Source organism: Macaca fascicularis, chromosome 6 (assembly GCF_037993035.2).
Source record: "Macaca fascicularis isolate 582-1 chromosome 6, T2T-MFA8v1.1".
NCBI lineage: Eukaryota > Metazoa > Chordata > Mammalia > Primates > Cercopithecidae > Macaca > Macaca fascicularis.
This window is the reverse complement of record NC_088380.1, coordinates 155,341,288-155,360,232: the sequence shown is the minus strand read 5'-3', so window position 1 is coordinate 155,360,232 and position 18,945 is coordinate 155,341,288. Positions and strand designations below refer to the sequence as shown.

The 18,945-nt window shown below is 39.7% G+C and overlaps 1 protein-coding gene across 1 annotated transcript in view; it reads left to right on the top strand.

The window, feature by feature from the left end:
• The window catches only part of HTR4 (5-hydroxytryptamine receptor 4), a 195,239-nt gene extending 176,294 nt beyond the window's left edge, over positions 1 to 18,945 (top strand). The window contains exon 7 of the mRNA XM_015452112.4: positions 13,716 to 18,945. Within this exon, the coding sequence (XP_015307598.1) occupies positions 13,716 to 13,803 (88 nt within the window). The 3' untranslated portion in view covers positions 13,804 to 18,945. The remainder of the gene's footprint in view (positions 1 to 13,715) is intronic.

The following is an 18,945-nucleotide window of genomic DNA, read 5'->3' as shown; positions in this document are numbered from 1 at the left end:
CTCCAGAGTGGTAAATTAGTTAAACTGATGAACCTACATTGACACATATCATTATCACCCTGAATCCATATTTTACATTAGAGTTCCTTCTTAGCATTGTGCATTCTGTGGGCTCAGACAAACACGTAATGACACATATCTACCACTGGGGTATTTTACAGAATAATTTCATTGCCCTAAAAATCCTCTGTGTTCTGCCTGTTTATCTCTTCTTCCTCCTCCCCCACCCCAACCTCTGGCAACCATTGATCTTTTTATTTTCTCCATAGTTTTACCTTTTCCAGAATGTCATATTATTGAAATAATACAATGCATAAACTTTTCAGATTGACTTTTCTCACTTAGTATATGCATTGAAGATTCCTCCCTGTCTGTTCACGGTTTGATAGCTCATTTCAATTTGGCGTGGTATAATATTCTGTTGTCAGAAGCACTACAATTTATCCATTCACCTACTGAAAAATGTCTTGGTTGCTTTCCAGTTTTAGCAATTACGAATAAAGCTCCTGTATACATGTGTGCAGGTTTTTGTATCAACATTTTCAACTCCTTGGCGTAAATACCAAGGAGCTCAATTGCTGGATTGTATGATAACAATATGTTTAGTTTTGCAAAAAAACCAAACAAATTGTGTTCCAAAGTGGCTAAACCATTTTGCATTCCAACCAATTGTGTATGAATTACTGTTGCTCTTCATTCTTCCTAGCATTTGATGCTATCAGTATGATGAATTTTGGTTATTTTTATAGGTATATAGTGGTGTGTCATCTCCATCTGCAATTCCCTGATGATACATGTGCAGCATCTTTTCATTTGCTTATTTGCCATATAAATATCTTCTTTGGTGAGGTGTTTATTAAGGTCTTTGGTCCATTTTTAAAATTAGGTTATTCATTTTGTCATTATAGAATTTTAAGAGTTCTTTCTATATTTTGGATAATAGTCCTTTATCAAGTATGTCTTTTGTAAATATTTTCTTGCTTTGTCATTCTCTTAACCATGTCTTTCAAAGGGCAAAATTTTTAATATTAATAAAGTCCACCTTATCAATTATTTCTTTCATGAATTGTACATTTGGTGTTATGTCTAAAAAGTTGTCACCAAACCAACAGTCATCTAGATTTTTTCCTATGCTATCTTCTAGAATTGTCATGGTTTTTATTTTATATTTAGATCTATGATGCTTTTTGAGTTAATTTTTCTGCAGGTTATAAGGTCTGTGCTAGATTCTTTTTATTTATTTATTTATTTATTTATTTATTTATTTATTTATTTATTTTTATTTTTATTTTTTGCAAGTCAATGTCCAGTTGTTCTACCACAATTTGTCGACAAGACTATCTTTTCTCCCTTGTATTGCCTGTGCTTATTTGTCAAAGATAAGTTGACTATATTTACCTTGGTCTATTTCTGGGGTCTCTATACTGTTTCACTGATCTCTTTGTCTATTCTTTGGCCAAACTATACTGGCTCTCTTACTGTAGTTTTATATTAAGTCTTGAAGTTGGCTAGTATCAGTCCTCTGACTTTATTCTCCTCCTTCAATATTGTGTTGGCTGTTCTGGGTCTTTGTCTCTTCATATAAACTTTAGAATCAGTTATTCTGGTCAAAAAACAAACAACAAGAACAACAACAACAAAAAAACACCTCACTGAGATTTTGATTGGAAATGCATTAAATCTATAAATCAATTATAGCCTTGACATCTTGAAAATATTCAGCCTTTCTATCCATGAGCATGGAATATAGCTCGATTTACGTTTGTATTTGATATTTTTCATCAGAGTTTTGTAGTTTTCTTCATATAAATCTTGTACATACTTTATAATTTTACAACATTCCAGTATAAGCTTGAAAAGCAGGCCAGGTGTAGTGGTTCATGCCTATAATCCCATCACTTTGGGAGGTCGAGCTGGGTGGATCATGAGGTCAGGAGATGGACACCATCCTGAACAACATGGTGAAACCCCATCTCTACTAAAAATACAAAAAACAAAAAAAAATAGCTGGACGTGGTGGTGCGTGCCTGTAGTCACAGCTACTTGGGAGGCTGAGGCAAGAGAATCGCTTGAACCCGGGAAATGGAGGTTGCAGTGAGCCAAGATTGTGCCACTGCACTCCAGCCTGGACAACTGAGTGAGACTCCATCTAAAAAAAAAAAAAAAAAAGAAAGAAAGAAAGAAAGAAAGAAAAAGAAAGAAAGAAAGAAAGAAAGAGCAAAGCAAAGCAAAGCAAAGCAAAGCAAAGCAAAGCAAAGCAAAGCAGTGGTGACAGCAGACATCCTTGACTTATTCCTGATCTTAGGGGAAATCTTTGAGTTTCTCTCCATTAAGCATGGTTTTAGCTGTGGGTTTTGTGTAGATTTTCTGTATCAAATTAATAAAGTTCTCCTCTAGTCTTAGTTTACCAAGAGCTTTTTAAATCATGAATTGATATTACACTTTGTCAAATGCTTTTTATGCATGTATTAATATAATCGTGATTTTTCTTTTTTAGCCTATTGATATGATGGATTACATTAATTGATTTTCAAAAGTTGTATTTGCCCTACATACCTGAGATAAATACCACTTAGTTGGGTGGACAATTTTGTGCATACATTGTTAGACTTGATTTGCTAATATTTTGTTGATGATTTTTGCATCTATGTTCACAAGAGGTATTGATTTATAGGGTTTTTTGTTTTTTGTAATGTCTTTGGTTTTGGTACAGGATAATGCTCATAGAATGAGTCAGAAAGTATTCTCTCTGCTTGTATCTTCTGAAACAGATTGTAGAGAATTGGTATAATTTCTTCCTTCTGTGTTTGGAAGAATTCACCAGTGAACCCATCTCAGTCTAGTACTTTCTGTTTTGAAAGGTTATTCATTTTTATTCAATTTCTTTAATATATGTATAAGCTTATTCATATTGTCTATTTCTTCTTGTGTGAGTATTGGCAGAATGTGTCTTTCAAGGAATTTGTCAGTTTCATCAGGGTTATCAAATTTGTGGGCATAGAGTATTTTGTAGTACTTGATTATTCTTGACTATCCCTTTAATGCCCATGGTGTCTATAGCAATGTCACTTCTTTCATTTCTTGTATTAATAATTTTTGTTCTTTCTCTCTCTCTCTTTTTGTTTAGACTGGCTAGAGATGTATCAATTTTGTTGTTGTTTTCGAAAAACTAGCTTTTTGTTTTATTGATTTTCTCAATGAATTTCTTATTTTCAATTTCACTGAATTCTCCCCTAATTTTTATTATTTCATTCTACTTACTTGGAATTTAGTTTCTTCTTCTTTTTCTAGCTTCCTAAAGTAGAAACTTAAATCACTGATTTTAGATCTTTCTTCATTTAGTCCAAAATATTTTATAACTTATTTTGAGATTTCTTTTTTGATCCATATGTTATTTAGAACTGTGTTGCTGAATCTCCAAGTATTTCAGAATTTTCCACCTATCTTTCTGTTATTGATTTCTACTTTAATTCCACTGTGGCCTGAGAGCAGACACTGTGTAATTTCTATTCTTTTACATTTGTTAAGGTAAGTTTTATGTAGAATGTGGAATATCTTGGTGAATGTTCCACATGAACTTGAGAAGAATGTCTACCTGCCATTGTTGGGTAAAGTAGTTTATTGATATGAATTTTATTGATTCGTAGTACTGCTGAGTTAAATTATGCCCTTAACTAATTTTCTGCCTTCTGGATCTGTTCATTTATGATAGAGAAGTGTTGAAGTCTGCAGCCATAATCGTGAATTTATCTATTTCTCCTTGCACTTCTTAGCTTTTGCCTCGTGTATTTTGGTGTTCTGTTCTTATGTGTATGCAGTGCTAAGGAGTATTGTGTCTTCTTGGAGAACTGACCCCTTTTTTTATTATGTAATGCCTCTATCTCTGGTAACTTTTCTTGCTCTGAAGTGTGTTCTGTTCAAAAATTAATATAACTGCTCTCATTTTCTTTTGATTAATATTACATTGGTATATATTTCTCCATCCATTTACTCTTAATCTATATGTGTCTTTATATTTAAAGTGGATTTCTTGTAGATAGCATATAGTTTGGTCTTACTTCTGATCAATTTTGATAATCTCTGTCCTTTAATTGGTGTATTTAGATCATTATCATTCAAAGTGATTCTTAATATAGCTAAATTAATTAATTGTCTTCTATTTGTTGCCCTAGTTCTTTGTTCTTATTTCTGTCTTCTACTCTTTTTCTACCTTTTGTGCTTTTAAATAAGCATTTTAAATTATTCTATTTTCTATCTTTTCTATTATATCAGTTTAACTTCTATTTTGACTTTTTTTAATGATTGCCCTAGAGTTGGCAAAACACATTTAAGAACTAATCCAAGTCCACTTTCAAATGACACTATACAACTTTTTGATAGTACAAATACCTTATAATGACAAAATAGTTGTAATTCTTCTTCTCATCCCTTAGTTCATTGCTGTCATTCATTTCATTTACACATAAACATATGTACAGATAGTCACCAACTTATGATGGTCCAACTTAACAATTTTTCAACTTTATGATGGGTTTATCAGGATGTAACTCCATTGAGGAGCATAAAAGCATACATAATTAATACATTACTGCTATTATTATTTTGAACAATCTGTTATCTACTTGAGCAATTAAGACTAAGAAAAATAGAAACTATTATTTTACTTCACTTATTCCTTCTCTGATGCTCTTCCTTTTTCTATGTAAAACTGAGAATCTGGCCTATTTATTTTCCTTCCATCTAAATAATATCTGTGAACCTTTTTTTTGCAAGGCAGATATACTGGCAACGAATTCCCTCAATTTCTATTTGTCCCAGAAAGTTCTTATTTTTCCTTTACTTTTGAAGGATAATTTCACAGGGTTGGAATTCCAGGTTGCCATTTTTTTTTCTCTCAACACTTTAAACATTTCACTCTACTCTTTTCTTTCTTGCATGGTTTCTGAGAAGTTGGATGTAATTTTTATCTTTGCTCCTCTATAAGTATTTTTCCACTCTGGCTTTTTGTCAGCATTTTTTATCTTTGATTTTCTTTAGTTGGAATATGAAATGCCTAGTTGTAACTTTGTTGGCATTTATCCTGCTTGGTATTCTCTGAGCTTCCTGGATCTATAGTTTGGCATCTGACATTCATTTGCAGGGAAATTCTCCATGATTATTTATTCTCCATGAAATATTTCTTCTGTTTCTTTCTGTCTTTTTTCTTTTTCTGGTATACTTGGTCGTGCACTTTTTTAAAGTTGTCCCATAGTTCTGGGATACTGTGCTCTGTATTTTTTTTTTTCTGTCTTTATTTTCTTTTCAGTTTTGGAGGTTTCTACTGAGATATCCTAAAGCTCAGAGATTCTTTACTCAACTATGTCTAGTCTACTAATAAGTTCATCAAAGGCAGTCTTCATTTTTGCGACAGTGTTTTTGACCTTTAGCATTTCTGCTTGATTCTTTCTCAGAATTTCCATTTCATTGCTTACGTTACTCATCTGTTCTTGCATGTCACCTATTTTTTCCATTAGACCCTTAGCATATTAATCACCATTGTTTTAAGTTCCCAGTTTGATAATTCTAACATTCCTTCCGTATCTGATTCTGGTTCTGATGCTTAAACTGGCCTCTCCAACTGTGGTTTTTTTGTTTTTGTTTTGTTTTCTCTATTAACTATGCCTTGTAATTTTTTCTTGATAGCTAGACATGATGTCTTTGGTAAAGGCACTTTAGTAAACAGGCACACTATTTACCGACATGGTGTTAAGGTATTGGGGGAGGGGAATGGTCTCTAGTCCTGTGATTAGTTCTCTGTCTTCTAGAGAGCCTGTGCTTCTGGGCTGTGAACCTCACACGTGCTTCTTAGTTTGCCACCCCCTTTGGTTCATGAGATGGCTTAAGGGGGCTCGAATTGGATATTTCCCTTCCCCCAAGGTCAGCTGGGCTAGATAAAATTCTAATAGGTTAGGCTTGCTAAGTATTTCTCCTGAAGGCAGACCTTATTAAGAACAGAGTGCTCTGGAATATTTCAAAATAATATTTCAAAATAAAAACCCCCGTCGAGTTTTTATCTCTCATATACTTGTCCGCTCAGAGGCTCTAACAGTCTATCAATTACAGTCATGCCAATTCCATGCCCATGTCTGGAATGTCCTCGCTGCCCCTACAGTCAGTGCATCCGCAGATCTCGTCAGCTCTACCTTGAAGCTATATCCTGAATCCAACTATTTCTCAGTACCTCCACTGTTACCAACATACAGGACTTCTAAGCTCCAGAAATGTGAGATAATACATTTGTATTACCCGAAGCCACCAAGTTTGTGGTAATTTGTTGCAGCAGCAACAGGAGGCTAATACACCTCCTAATTTACCCCTGGACTTTCACTCCAACCTCAGTCCAGTCCATTCTACACACCACAGCCAGAATGTTCCTTAAAAACATAAAGTCTTCAGGAATCTACTCTGCTCATGACCTTGGCTGGCATCCTACTACTTTTTGGAGGACGACAATGGTCCTTAGTGTGGTGGGTCCCTGCTGACTCCGTACCCTCATCTTAGGCTCATGCCTACTTCGTTCCCCTCTCACTACATGGGCCTGCCCCCAGGACTGTGGGCCTTTGCTTTTGCTGGTCCCTTTGTCTGCATCCTCCCCACCCTGGCTTGGTGAGCCCCTACTCCATTTTCAGTTCTCATCTCCTGTCTCTTCCTCAGTGACAGAACCCTGACACACTAACCGAGATCTCATCCCCCTCTGACATGCTCTCATAGCATCACCAAGTACTTCTCACTCCTGACACCACTTGTAGCTATAATTTTATAGCTGGCTGTGGTCTCTCACACTACGCTGCTAGCTCCATGAGGACAGGGACTGTGTCTCCACTCTGGTATCTCCAAGGCATGGCACTGTGCCTGGACTGTTGTAAGCAATCAAAACATATTTTAAGTAAATAAGTGGCTGGATGAATAAATGCCTAGGATTCATGTTCATGGAAAAAACACCAACTGTAAAATCTTCGTTTCCAGCTAATAGAGCTCTGGCTTTTGTGAAACTACCTTAGGGTTGAATCTCTTTAAACCAAGGCACTTTATATTTTAATAATTAATACATCTTGCAAACCTCCCTTCTCACCCAGTCTGTGTGAACACTGCCTTGCAGGAGAAGGCTGGGGTGATGTATAATAAAATCTAATCGTTTCCTGATAATACCAGGCTGGGCAGGCAGAGGGGGCTATTATTACGCTACTAATGACCACATCCAGGCTGCTCTAAGTGCGATGCTAATTGCTCAGTGAATGAATTGTAGACTCAGGTAATTACCAAATCTAATGTGGCTCTCGTCATGTTTGAGTAAATTAATACAAATGGGGGAAGTAACTCAGCCTGAAGGGAGTTGCCGCTTGCATTGCTGTTGCTTGGGAACCAGCAGTGTTTTTTTATTAGCTGTGAAACTGCCCAGGTATACCCACTCATCTAGAGTTGTCTTTCCACCAAAGCAGCTGTGAAAAGGCAAGTAAGAGCTCACACCACATGGAATTGGGAGACTTTTGTCCCTTTGACAGATGATTGTCTCTTTCTGGAGCTGTTTGTCTGTAAAGCCATTTACAGATAATGCCAGGCTAGGCAGGCAAAGGGGAGCTATTATTATACTACTAGTTCCCAAATCCAGGCTGCTCTAAGTGACCTTAACTGATCACAGGGTTAAGGTTTCCTTAGCTCTCTGATCAATTAACAAGTGAATGAACGTTTGTTCAGTTACTAAGGAAAGGATTTCTGCACTGAATTGGGAATTTTGTACCGAGTTCAATTTCTACCTCAATCATCAGATAAGAGCCATCCTTTTTGGCTGGCACTATTCTAATAAACATTATATGTGAATTATCTCATTTAATGTCTACAACAAGCCAGAACATTTGTGATAACTCACAGAGTCAGCAAATTGCAGAGCCAGGATTTGAACCAAGGCATTCTGCCTCAAGAATCTGTATTCCTAACTATTCTGCATTTATTTATTTATTTGACCCTAGGAAACTTACCAGTGAAGATTCCTGCATCCATTGTGTGTCCAGCCCTTCTGTTAAGGCATTTGTAGATGTTCATTTTCACAACAAAGGTGTCAAGGAGGTGGGAGTAACTTATTTGACTGTGCGTCATAACTAGTAGATGGTAATTTGGGATTTGAACGCTATTCAGTGTGCCTGCAGTACCCTGTGCTTTGTTTCATTTCAATATTTCCCAAATTGAGGGTGTTCAGATCTCCATGAATGGGCCTACAGACTGCTGGAGGTTTGCACACTCCAGTTAGAGACAGTGCATGAAGTTAGTCAGCAACAGCGGAGTGGACATGAACGCAACTGTGAGCTCTGAATTCACAAGGCAATGTAAGTTTATAAGGTGGCCAACCAGGTGATCCCAAATCTGCTCCTATTATTTATTTATTACCAAAGTGAAAATACCAGCTTAAAAGTGTATGTGCTTGAATCATGGAGACTTGTGAATACTTAAACCCAGGGTATGTCTCTATGAGGCAGACTCCAGTTGGGATGTACTTATACTGTGCTAGACTCCCGCCAAGCAAAGCTTGGACTATTTCCTCCTTCCTGTGTCTACCAGCCACTGTGCCATGGTGAGAGGAACCACTCAAATGTTGTACAGCTGAGCCTTGAACAACATGGGTTTGAACCATGTGGGTCCATTTACACATTTACACATGGATTTTCTTCTGCCTCTGCCACCGCTGAGACAGGAAGACCAATCCCCCTCTTCATCCTCCTCCTCCACAGCCTTCTCAATGTGAAGATGCCGAGGATGATGACTGTTATGATGGTCCACTTCCACATAACAAATAGTAAATATATGCTCTCTTCTTTATGATTTTCTTAATAACATTTTCTTTTCTGTAGCTTACTTTATTATAGGTACAAAATATGCATTAACTGACTATGTTATCAGTAAGGCTTTCAGTCAATAGTAAACTACCCGTATTTAAGTTTTGGGGGAGTCAAAACTTATATGCAGATTTTTCAACTGCACAGAGGATCAGCAACCCTAACTCCTACATCGTTCAATGGTCAACTGTAACTGGAAAATGTGCCCATCTGCTTACTCTCATATCCACAGAGAGCTGTTGCCTTTCAACTGCCCTCTGGAGAAAGGGAACCTCCACTCGGAATATCCACTCCATTCCCACACTTCTTTTCTAGTTATTCTTGACAAGTGACTCATTAGCACATGAGAAACAGATGCTTATGAGGAGAGGCGTGTGAAAAGCAGGCTGTTGGAGAGGTTGCCTGCATTCCACGGGAGTACATCTTACGTGGTCACAGATGTCTCGTTGCCTTCTCAGCTAGAATACCTTTTTCATGCGAACTCAGTGGAAGAGAAGGTGTCATTTCTTGCCAGTGAAAGTGATCTATTAGCCATAGAACAGGGCAAAGGTTTAGCGGTGTGTTCTAAGGTTGAGGGCATGGGCACCATGCACATTGTTACCTTAGATAAACTGCTCTGAGCCTCAGTTTTCTAATCTGCAAGATCAGTCTAAGTAGAGCACCTGCCTCTTAGCAGGTGTCAAAAGTAAATTATATACATGAAATATAAGGTATGTAACTACCAAAAATGGTACCTGGCACACATCCTAATTTCTTAATAAATTGAGCTATGATTTCTTAGTATTGTCATTCGGGTTTCTCCTGCACATCTACTTCAGGGATATCTCTGCACCTCAGATACTGAAGTGCAGCCGCATTTCCTAGGGCTGTTTGGTCCTGAGCCCTTGTTTGAAGACTCATACGTAAGTCATTAAGCAATGCTGCTCAGGGGCAAGAGCAGTGGGGAAGGGGTGCATGGCCTTCGTCCTGGCCTGGCCTGTGCTCACCCATCATGACACTCAGGAGACTTACTCAGCTGCACTGACTCTCACTTCTTTTTTTTTTAAATTTTTTTTTTTTTTTTTTTTTTTTTTTTTTTTTTTTTGAGACGGAGTCTCGCTCTGTCGTCCAGGCTGGAGTGCAGTGGCCAGATCTCAGCTCACTGCAAGCTCCGCCTCCCGGGTTCCCGCCATTCTCCTGCCTCAGCCTCCCGAGTAGCTGGGACCACAGGCGCCGCCACCTCGCCCGGCTAATTTTTTGTGTTTTTAGTAGAGACGGGGTTTCGCCGTGTTAGCCAGGATGGTCTCGATCTCCTGACCTTGTGATCCGCCCGTCTCGGCCTCCCAAAGTTCTGGGATTACAGGCTTGAGCCACCGCGCCCGGCCCGACTCTCACTTCTCTCCTCTGTGTAATACCAGTCTTATCACCTGCCTTGCCTGTCCTGCAGACTTACTGTGATTATAAAAGGAGTCCGTGGATAGGGAAATCAATTGGTGTTGCTTTAGTACGCATATTTGCCAAAACAGGGCTTTGTGATTCTGATAAGGGAGAAGAGAAAGGCAAAGTCAGGGAGGCTTCTATATCTTGAGGCCAGTTAAGTTTCATCCATAAAGGAAATAAAAGAGAAAAATATTTCTAAGCCATTAAGGCTATGTGTACGTCATCATTATCATTATCATTATCATCATCATCATCATCATCAACATTACATACTCTTAGTTAAATGCAGAGGAGCAAAGTGAGGCAGAGAGAGATTAAATAACTTGCCAAATGTCACAAAGTTGGTAAGTGGTACTTTTAAATCTCAATAAAATAGTAAAATTAAGATTAAAAAGAAATAAAATAATTTTAGCTTCAACATATTGAGCTTCTACTATGTGGCAGACTCTGTGTTAATGTTTTTCTTACATTATGTTATTTAATCCACAGAGCAAAGCTATGTGGTAGGTATCATTACCCTCAGTTACAGAGGTATAGAAAGTGACACATAGAGAGACTAAATAAGTTGTCAAATGTCACAAAGATGCCAAGTGGTAGAGCCTGAGATAGGAACTAGGTTTGCTTGACTCAAGTGAGGGTCGTGGTTAGCATGCTGCATAACGCAGCCCTCTAGCTGACGAGACAAGGCAAGGGAAATAACCACACATGACAGGGTCTGAGAAATGGTGTGAAGGCTAAACCTTTTGCAGAATTAAGTACAACAGAAATTGGCTACTGGTATTTCTATTTCTATATCCAGTGTCTGACCGTTCCTCACCATCTTTACGGCTACCTCCTGGACCAAGTCACTGTCTTCTCTCACCTGGATTATTGCTGTAAATTCCTAATTGGGTCACACCCTACCTCCATCCCATATACTCACAATAGAGCATCCAGAGGGAGTCTGCTGAGAGGCCATTCAGACCATGTCGGTGGTCTGCTCAGACCCCTCACGTGTAGTAAAAGCCAGAGCCTTACAGGGATTTTCAAGCCCACCCCCGCTCCCGTGGTCCTGGCTGCCTTGCTGATGTCAACTCTGTTTCATTCCTCCCCTTACTCTTTCTGCCTCAACCTGCTGCATCCTTGAGGTTCTTCAGATGTGCCAGGCAGGATCGAACCTCAGGACATTTGCATCTGCTGTTCCCTCTATCGAGAATGTTATTTTCCCAGATAGGCACATGCCTCAATTTCTCACTAATACTCACAGGGCTCAGTCAGGAGACAGAAACAGCCTAGGTATTTAAACACCATTTTAACATAAAATGTTGTTAACTAGGCATGTAGTCATTAACTACTGAAAGAATGCTCTAAAGTATTATGGAGTTAGCAACTGCAGGAAGCAACTACTAGCTCTGGGGATGAGGACATAGATAAAATAATCACAAAAACTTAGACACTTAGAGTAGGGACCCTACTGAGCAGAAACTTAGACCTCTGAGAAAGAGGGACGGTCCAGATGAACGTGATGTCTCTGAGGGACTGCTGTCAGCCTGGTTCTGCAAGAGATAGAAAGACTAACCTGGACTCAGCTGCCGCTCCAGGAAAGCACTGACTCTGCTGGGGCAAAGAAGCATTCCAGGAATGACGTTTACAGGAACCACAGCAGACAGAAAGCTCACAGGAGTGAGCCCCTTTCCTTCCTCCAGCTTCCTCTGCCCTGTGACACCCTGTGTTCATGGAGCTGGACAAGAGGCCAGCCAACAAAGCAGACATTTGGTTTGCAGAATGGCAAAGCCAAGTATGCAAGGCGTGGTTTGGAGACTGAGTGTCTAGCTGGGACTCTAGCTTCCCTAAGGTCTTGCATATCTCACTGGGACCTTTTCTGGCCACCCTAGTTAATGATAGCTGATCTGGCCCTTTCTATCTCCTTTCCCATTTTATTCTTAACACTGACCTATCTGGCTAGTAGTAGCAGATGCTTTGGTTCTGTATGTCACATCCACTTGGCTCAGCTCTCTCTCAACAGCAGCTGTGGTGGATGGTTCTGAGAAAGCTCAGATTCAAGCTCTTCACTGAGGCCCTGTTCTTCAATTAACACCTGCTTCTAGCCAGCTAAAGGGACTAGTTATTCTAGATTAGGGTTTCTCAGTCCTGGCACTGTTGACATTTTGGGCCAGATACTTCTTTGTTGTGGGAGGCTGTGCTATGTATTGTACAACATTGATCGGCATCCCCGGTCCCTACCCGCTAGGTGCCAGCAGCACTACCTCTTCAGTGACAAACAAAAATGCTTCCAAAATGGCCCCTGGGGAAGGACCACTTTTCTAGACTTGTACCTAGTCCATGAGCTATGTGATAACCAGTTAAGCACATGGGTATTGGCATGAGCTAGAGTGGGTTTGATTGGATGTATCTTCATGTATGACCTATATTCCCGTGGGCATCACTAAACTTGACTATGCGTCATTTTGCTCACCTGTAAAATGAAAATGATACTATCTCATAGGGCTATTGGGGGTATTAAATAAAGTAATTTATGGAGAGGGCTTAGTACAAACCAACTGGTCAATACAAATCAATAATAAATTATTGTAATTCAAAGCAAAGCATCAATATAAATCATGAGAAGCAACCACCAAGTTGTTTTGTCAACATATGATGCCAAATAGCTGACCAGTATTTGTTTGTTTGTCCACCTGAAAGTGCTTGACACTGGCTTCAGAGAAATGAGTGGTAATCATGCTTCTAAAATCTGTAGAAATTTCATAGGAATGGCTGCCAGATGCTGGAATCTGGGTAACTGATGCTGAGACTCGCCTGCAATTGAGATGCATTTAAAGGCAATTAAGATATTGAGTGCTATTGTGTGACACTGCAGAAAAATAATAAACACTTGTCAAGTAGTAAATTTCACCGTGATGCTTAGAGTCAACTTGCTATTTGATTCATCTAATTGATTTACTGTTCCAAATGGCACCAAAAGGAATCAAAGTAACAAATAGAGTTACATTGTATTTCAGGCTCTGAGTGGTTTATTCAACTCAGTCAGCAGTCAGAACCCCAAAACTATCTCCTAGATAGGACGTAAGCATATTGAGGTATAGCCTGAGGAGGTACACAGGGTTCATTCTGATGAGTGACACAAGAACCCCAGGCTTTGTTGGCAGTAAGAAATCTGGGTTCTTGTACCAGCTCCGCCACTTACCCCGTGTGCACTCCTAGGCCTGTCGTTTCCTCCAGGACTGTTTCTCCACTTTTAATATGAGCAATCTGGGTGCAGTTCGTTTGGTTTTCTATCTCTATGAAGTATCACCCCACCCCCACTCCCACTTCACCATATCCTCAGAAGTATGCAAAGAAAGGAAGTCAAGAGTAGAAGGAGTGCTCTTGACTATGGTGCAGTTGAAGTATGCCTGTTGAATTCTCATGCCTTCTTTCCTTCCTTTCTAGGTACACCGTTCTGCACAGTGGACATCATCAGGAACTCGAGAAACTGCCCATACACAATGACCCAGAATCCCTGGAATCATGCTTCTGACTGAGGACATGGCTCACAACTTAGCCATTCATTCCCATTCATGTTTGCATGAACAGGTCACCCTGGCATCACTCCTGATCCTCATCACCACCAGTGAGGCACAAGGCAGTAGGGGCTGAGAGCCCAGGGGAGGTATATGGAGGACAGTGTTGGGCGGGGGGGACCTGAGGCCAGACCATCGAGGATCTCAGAGTTGTCAAGGAACTTCAGGCATCGTCAGATTCAGTCTCCCATGCAAAGCAGGAATAGCATCTTCTATTGCATCCCTGAAAGCTGGTCAATCTCTGCTTATACACCTCCAGGGACAGAAGCTCACTACCTCCTAATTCGGGCCCTTTTATTTTGGAGAAGCTCTAATTATTAGGAATTTATTTCCTTTCTTGGAACACAAACCTGTTGCTGCTCCAACTTCCATGCAGTTAGCCCCCACTTACCCCTGAGAGCCCTTAAATACTGGAAGAGAGTAATCTGTCACCTTGCCTGTCAGTCTTTTTTATAAACTGAACATTTCCAATTTCCTCTCCGTTGTGGCCATCTTCTTCTGGACATGCTTTGGTGGGTGAATTAATCATGGTTCTTCTGATAAAGTTAGATTGATATCAATGCCAAGATGTCTATCTAGAAGCATTGACATAGTGACAAGTGAAGTGTCAAGATTTTTGGCTTATAGCCATGAATATTTTCCTTCTTCTCCTCCTTGGGAATAGGTTTTGGAGACTCCGCTTAGGTTTTGGCTTCAGAGCCATTACTAAAAGGCATCTTTGCAGCTTTTCTGACGTGCGTGTGTGCATGCACACATGTGTGTAAGTTTAAAGTTGACATTTTCTTATTGGCATATTGATGTTGAGGTCATTAGGAATTCATTTCATTTCTATGGCAATGGGAAAGGGATCTTACTTCTTTCCTGAGAATGTTGATTGAGGATGACCTTATAACCCAGAGTCTGGGAGGGAAACTGACTTTTTTTCACCCTTTATCAGCATCTCATCCTCTCGAAATACCTATGCAGATGCTTCTCTTTCTCAGTCAAAGCAATCACCATCTTCCTTCATCTTGAGGTAAATTATATACGCAGTTTGAGGATGTGAGGGCAATTTTTTAAAGAGGCCTTTCTTTTGGCTGCTCAGTTGATTTTTTAAAACCCTATTGAAAGGATTTATTACTGGTCCTCCCTTAGTGAGACAAAGGTAACAGGGCATGTGGGTGACGTTGAGGTTCATATGTAACACGCTTCTGATTGAGGACATGCCAGGAGTTTAACAGCAAGATAAAGATGTGCCAGGAGTTTAAACCTCACAAGTTCTCTTTGCCCTTCTACTTGGTCTATTGATCCTTCTTCTTCCTAACTGATGTCAGATGCCACAATTGCCTCCTTAACCCTTATTTCTTCCATGAAGGTAGAAACCCATTTACCAGCCCTCTCTCTTCTTTCTGTGACCAGGTATGGTGAGAAGGGATGGTCAGACACCACAGAGGAGACTAGAGTGATCACCCTTCTAGTTTTAACATTCAAGTCCCTCAACCTAGGAAACTCCACGGTCCTGGGCAAACTAAGGAATGTTGGTCACCACACTGCTGGGACCTCCCTGTGTTGATGATTAATACCCATCCCTCCTCAGAATGGATTTCTTTCTTCTCTTTTTCATGGAAAAGGCAAAGATTAGTGAATTTGGAAGTCCACAGTTCTCCTTTCTGAAAATGGTCTCTCTTCTCCTCAACAACAAAGCATTTCTTAGGGAAGGACTGAAACAGGGATAATAAGAATCAGATAATAGTGCTTTGAGGCAGCTGGTAAACTTTTGTTTAATGCCACCAATGTTGACAGGATCTACTACTTAATACATACATGCATACACATATACATAACTACACTAGGATTTCTTCCTTATGAAATGCTTCTCTTCCCAGGAGCTTAGTAAGTATATCTGCTTACGTAAAATATTATTTCTCAGTGGCAGGTCTTCCATATTAAATGGGAACTTGGATTCAATAGAGACACAAAGATTATAACATAGGGAGGAAAATGAGATCTTGCTATATCATGGGACTCTTCTTAACTCTCTAGATGTGCTTCTGTGGGCCAGCTCATGATTGGTGTCTGTAGAGGTCACAGGCACCCTGGACCAGGGAAAAGACAGCAATTGCAAGAATAGTACTCCTTGTCATTGTCAAGAAACTGGTCTCCTTTGCAGAGGAGAGCCTCACAAGATTGCTTTGTTACCACTTTGGACTAAGGCTGGGATGCTGTGAGTGATTCATCAAATGCCAACATTGGTGATTTACAGAACAGGGCCAGACTTGTTCCGTGTGAGCAGTTGCTAGCCTTGCCTAGGAATCCTGGTAATTTAGCATGTGTATGAAAGACTCAGAAGGAGAAGACTTAGAGCTTGTCCAAGGAAGGAGGAGACCTATACCTTGCCCTCTTCTCTAAGAAGGCCACCCTCTTCCAGGAAAACTGCTGTGTCAAGAAGAGAAACATCTGGGGAAGAGGATGATGTGCTGCAGACATGTCTGCCAGATTGGCCTTGACAATCACTGGGGTTGATAAATGCTACAATCAGAGTGTCCCATGTCTGGGAGAAAGGAATTTCACTGTGCATGCTCTCCACTTGACTCTCCAGGCTGCAAGACTCTTCAGCTCTGAAACTAGAGAGAGATGTACCATTCTAGCCTTCACCATTAACAGCTAGAAAGCAAAAGAAATAAAAACCAACTTCTTCAACTGGTACCCAAGTATGTGCTTGTAAAAAAACCTTTTCCTTCTGAGACTCCACCTTCTTGTCTCGCCAACATTTCCACTTCATGCTGCTAACTTGCTCAGTCCTGATGCAAATTGCCACCTAGCTGGGAGTGCGGGGTGGGCATGGGGTGGATGAGGGAGGGGACCTAGGGAGGGACTGGGGAGTGGATATAACTACATTGCCTTTAATATTTTCTTCAAGCAAGAACAAAAATAATGTCTTCTTGGTGCTGTGCTGTCTACCCATTTATCTCTTTGGTATTGGATCTCTCTTTGGTGAGAGAACATTGTCACTCCTCTCTTTTTGTCTCTTCACTTTGCTGTGGTAAAAATTCTGTAACACCTAGTCTTGGAAGGAAAAAAAGACTAGTGCATTTACCTCTTCTGGCCAAAATTTGTAATCTCTTTTCCATCTAATTTAGAAAACTGAGGCTGAATATTCGGTTTGAATTCAAACAATTCAGGAATGGATTTGAAGTCCTAAGTATGAACAATGTGTTGCCTTGGGCCTTACCCAACGCTTAACTTTACTTGTCTCATCAACAAAATAGAGATAATTTCTGAGTTTGTAAGATTGTTGTGAGTGCTCCAACATGGGTCATCCAAGGGCCACTGTTAGGATTTTTACCAAATATGTGTTCTGTCTGTTCTGTTACCTACTTAATATCTTTATTTGAGTCCATTCAAGTTTTCACTTACCTAAATTTATTTTTGAAGGGAACATTATAACAGTACTCAAAATAGAAAACAAGGGTATTGCGTTTTAACTAGATGCCAGCGATCAGAGTGCGTCCTCTGTTTCTGTGTTTAAAAGGGAGACAAGTGAGTGTTGGACAGTTGTTAGAAATGCCCTACCTCTTGCATGGGGCTCTTTCAGTTAACTGGGAGGGTCAAAAGAGAATTTACAAAAGGGGAGCTTCCAAACTTTACTAGTTATTGTGATTTAGCTACAAGCTGCATTCCACACTTTTGGAAACATGGAGAGAAAGGATAAGAAACTGCATATATTTTTAACTACTGTTATAGTGGATTCAGATTAGGTTTCTCCTTCTTTACCTTTCCTTTCAGCTTGCCCCAGATCTATATCTTTGCTAATAAAAAAATAATAAAATAGCAATAAGAGAAACTGACATTTAATGAGCTTTTTTTCTGCTAGGCATTGTGGTAAGTGCTTTATATGAATTATTTCATTTAATCCTTAGGAAATCCTTTCAAGATTAGTATGAAAATTACCCCCACTTTACAGGTGAGCAAAGCTCAGCTGAGACATCTGGTGACTAGCCCAAGGGAGCAGACCTGGGAAGTGTGGATTTGAAATGCAAACCCAGGCAGTCTTATTCGAAATAAGGCCCACAGTCCTAAGCATGTGCAACTGTGTTCATTATGGGGATATATGTATTCCATCTTCACCTAGACACGGCTAGGAGAGAGCAATGAACAATGTTGCTTAAGAATTTTCCTCCCCACATCAGCCTGGGACCCGAAAAGGAACTCTGGACATGCCTATTCCAGTCTGAACTCTGCCACTCACTTGCTTTCTTGTTTTCCTTTGCTCTTGCATCCACTCCCTGAGCCTCAACTTCCATCTTTAAACCATGGAAGATTCTGGTAAATGATTGATCAGCAGGAAAGGCCCTTCTGCAATGATCTTTTATAGTCTGTCTAGTATTCAGCAACCTGGGATTACTGAGTAACCAGCAATAGACTGTGAGAATGAGATATGTGAGTCAAAGAAAGCATTGGTCCTTTATATTCCAGGCCATCAGGGAGGCTGCTTATAGTAGGAGTGGCCCCTGCAGAAGGCGGTTTGCCTTCCCCACATTTCTTGGTTGGAACCTGGAACACTATTTGGATATGCTCCCACTGGTCTCAGTAAGCATCAGTCTACCATTGCAAGCTTTGTGCAGTTTCTCTGCACTTTTATAAGATCTCTAAGCCTCTCATAACAACATATAAAGAGGGATTGTTGACTTCATTTTACAGAAGAGAAAAGACTTTGTCAGGAAAGTGATTTGTCCAAGAACAACAGCTGACATCAGGCTGAAGTCAAGACTGAAAACATTCAGATTTCTCAGTTCTAACAAAGTGCTTCCTTCTTAAGTTTATCTTATTTCTAAATATATAAATTATACATTTTTAGACTATATAAATTATAGGTTACACAAATGATGTATTTATGCAATCCATTTCCACTGTAAAAATTTCTTGTTATGTATCAATAGATACAACAAAATACCCCTTGACTCCAACTCAATCCTACTCCCATCTCCAGAAGTAAATGCTCTTTTCACTTGGCTTATGTAATTCAAGAACATTTTCTATGCATTTACATATGTATAAATGTACATATAAAACATATGGCTTTGTTTCTTATATGTAAATAAAATGATGTTGATATATAA